At 37.8% G+C, this 3,571-nt stretch overlaps 1 protein-coding gene across 1 annotated transcript; it reads right to left on the bottom strand.

Moving 5' to 3' along the window:
• Positions 1 to 1,819: 1,819 nt before the first annotated feature.
• On the bottom strand, positions 1,820 to 2,761 carry LOC122733062 (olfactory receptor 13D1-like). The gene has a single exon (XM_043973554.1). The coding sequence runs from the start codon at positions 2,759 to 2,761 to the stop codon at positions 1,820 to 1,822; it is 942 nt and encodes a 313-aa protein (XP_043829489.1).
• Positions 2,762 to 3,571: the final 810 nt, after the last annotated feature.

Genomic DNA, 3,571 nt, shown 5'->3' with positions numbered 1-3,571 from the left:
AATAAGGGAAATGAGTCCATGCTCTTTTGTTATGATAAGACATTGATGGGATATATGAATACTATCCTAGTTTATTTAGGTTTACATATCTGTAATCATAAGAGACCACTGGGGTATAAGTCCTTTGTTGTTGTTGTTGTTCCAGGGACTCACCCCAAATTTTCTTCTTTCCTCCTCTATGTACTTAAAAATAACTTTACAATTTCTTAAGTCCTGCAATACAAAATACCTGTGTATATTTTGACTCTGGGACTCAAGATTTTTCCTCTGTTCCATATATAAATGACCAGATGGCATAGTTCTGTGTCTACACTACCTGTGGCTACCACATTAGTGAGTAACAAAGTCCCAGGGATACTAATACATTCTAACACATTCTCATGAAGTTGAATTTTATAGTAATAAGTTGTCAATTAGAACTTTGTAAAATGACAAAAGGTCAACCAATAAGTATTTATTATGTGTCTTCTATATGCTTAAGAGCTCAAATTCTACTTCTATATGTCACCTACTAATTGTGACTTTGAGAAAGTCACCAAACTTTTCTTATCCTCATTTTCTTCATCTGAAAAAACTGGCAATGATCAAATGATGTCATAGATGCTAAAGCAGTGTTTTATATAAATGTTGGATGATAGTTTATAATATCAATATCATTATTATTATTATTAGTTATTTGTACTATTATTACTAATGATAATTTATAATTTGGTCTATACCTACCCAAGAACTATTTTGTATTTTTCAGGTTGTTGTTGTCATGGCTGACATGTCCAATTCTGTGACCCCATTTGGAGTTTTCTTGGCAAAGATACTAGAGTTGTTTGCCATTTCCTTCTCCAGCTCATTTTACAGGTGGGCAAACTTAGACAAAGAGGGTTAAGTGACTTGTTTAGGATCACACAGATAGTAAATATCTAAGGCCACACTTAAACTCAGGTCTTCCTGATTCCAGGGCTGGTGCTCTATCTACTTCTCCTCCTAGCTGCTCTATATTCCAGAAAGGTTGGTAAATACGAAAAAAATTACAGAAGTTTTCTATCAATCAAGATGGATTTATTGGAAGGTTTTTATTTGTCCAAGTAATGAAGGGGGAAAGAATACATACATATGACACAGCATCTGCTCTCATGGAACATAAAACTTAATCAGTAAAACAGGATGAATGCAAAAAGCAATTTGAGAAGATTAAAAGGAGTATAAAATCAAAGTGTATGAAAAAAATTCAAAAAAGAGGTTGGGTTAAGAAAGATAGTAAGACTTCGTCTGGATCTTGAAAGATGAGCAGTATTGGATTTAGTGGAGAGGTGAAGGGAAGACATTTCTGGCAGAGTAAGCAACAGGAGTAAAGGTTGAGAAACAGAACCAAGTATGACATGTATGTAGGATCATGAAGAGATCAACCTGACAGATGTAGAATGTCCTTAGTACTGGTGTATCTGTGGGGAACAAAACTGGATAGCTAAGGTGAGGTTTTGATGAAATGAGATTCCTCTATTCAAAGAAGCTAATAGACTTTGAATCCTGATGCTTTCAAGTTTTTTGAATGACTTCTTTCCAAAATCTCCCCTAGGGAAACACACCAAGGAAGGAAGATTCTTGACCAATTTATCTATATTATTTAGCACTCTCCATGAATTTGTTTTTGTTCCAGATGGCTCTAGTGGAATGGGGTTAGTGAAAATGAGTGGAATTAGAGAGATCACGCTGATTTTGTATTAACCAACTCTTGTTCTTTGAAGGGTTGATTCTAAACGTAGGCAATTTATCTTGTTTGGATGTGTAGTTATTTACTATATGGCTAAAATATGCTGGTCTTTCATGTTCCTTGTGAGCAAATATTTTTACTCAACTTTTTAACTGCTTCTTTTACATCCTTGTTCCTCAGACTGTAGATGATTGGATTCAGCATGGGAATAACAACAGCATAGAAGAGAGCAATCAACTCATCAGTCCCATGGGAATTTTTGGACTTGGGCTTCATGTACATGAAGAGGATACTGCCATAAAAGATGATGACTACAGTCAAGTGAGCTGAGCAGGTAGAAAAGGCTTTTTGCCTTCCTGTGGCTGAGTTGATTCTCAGGATGGTAAACAGGATGAATGAGTAGGAGATGAAGATTAATACCACAGGAATAACTAAAAAAACCACATTTGATACCAACATAATGATCTTATTGAGGGAAATATCTGTACATGCCAATTTCCACACAGCTAGGATCTCACACGTCAGGTAATCAATGACATTGTTTCCACAAAAGGGCAGCCCCATGGCAAGGATTGTTTGCACTAGTGAATTTAGCCCACCTGTCATCCAAGAACTGGCTGCCATCCACCCACAAAGCCACTTGTTCATGATGACAGGGTATCTCAGGGGCCTACAAATGGCCACATACCTATCATATGCCATAACTGTCAGAAGCACACACTCTGTGGATCCGAGGCCAAGGGAGAAGAACATTTGCACTCCACATCCCACAAAGGAAATATTGTTTTCCCCTGAAACAAAGTTCACAAGTAACAAAGGAACAGAAGAAGATGTGTAGCAGATGTCCAGGAAGGAGAGGTTACTAAGGAAGAAGTACATGGGAGTGTGGAGGTGAGAGTCCAGGATGCTGATTACAATGAGGAAACTGTTGCCCAATAGGATTATGATGTACATGATAAGGGATGTCAGAAAAAAAACAAAGTGAAAGTTGGGGTAGGCAGCAAGACCATGGAGAAAAAACATGGTAATCAAGGTCTGGTTTTGTCTTTCCATTTGTTTGCTTTCTTCCACCTGTAAAATTTCATATAGGAACACAAAACACAAATTTTGTCTTACTACAGTGATTTCCAAATGTCATTCTTGTTTTTCTAAATTGCATTCCTAGGATCAGGATATTACTTCAAAATGACAGATTATTTAGACAATTGAACTGGCATCCTCTTTACAGCATAATTTACTCAGAAATATTCACCATTAACCTTATGCCATTAATAGTCCTGCTTTGGTAAGAGGTTTCAGTATCATTGAGGGGCAGCTAGTGGGCACAGTGGATAGAACACTGGTTCTGAAGTTGGGAGGACCTGAGTTCAAATCTCACCTCAGACTCTTGCTCGCTGTGTGATCCTGGACAAGTCATTTAACCCCAGTTGCCTTAAATATCCAGAGCCCTCTCCAGTAGTCCTAATGTATATCTTGCCACTGGACTCAGATGACTTTGGAGGAGAGAGTGAAGTTGGTGATCTTGCACAGCTTTCCCTTACTAAATCCAGTTCACTGCAAGTCATGACATCACCTCCTGATGTCATGGTTCTCTTTGAGAATGAAAGACAAACAACGAAAAATGTATTATTAATTTCCCTTTCCCACCAAGCAACTCTTGTGAATCAAAGTGGTGGACAATGGGAAGATAGAGTAACTTGAGCCCCAACTCAAAAATAGATGTGCGTGCGTGTGTGTGTGTGTGTGTGTGTGTGTGTGTGTGTGTGTGTGTGTGTGTATTTATGAATCAGGGAGGCAAATGCAGAGCAAGAGAAGAATTTAATGAATGTCTTTCAGCATATGGAATTTCAGGAATTTGGTCCC

This window comes from Dromiciops gliroides, chromosome 1 (assembly GCF_019393635.1).
Source record: "Dromiciops gliroides isolate mDroGli1 chromosome 1, mDroGli1.pri, whole genome shotgun sequence".
In the NCBI taxonomy this organism is placed as follows: Eukaryota; Metazoa; Chordata; class Mammalia; order Microbiotheria; family Microbiotheriidae; genus Dromiciops; species Dromiciops gliroides.
Note: the sequence above shows the minus strand (reverse complement) of the source record. Positions and strands in the feature narration are given on the sequence as shown.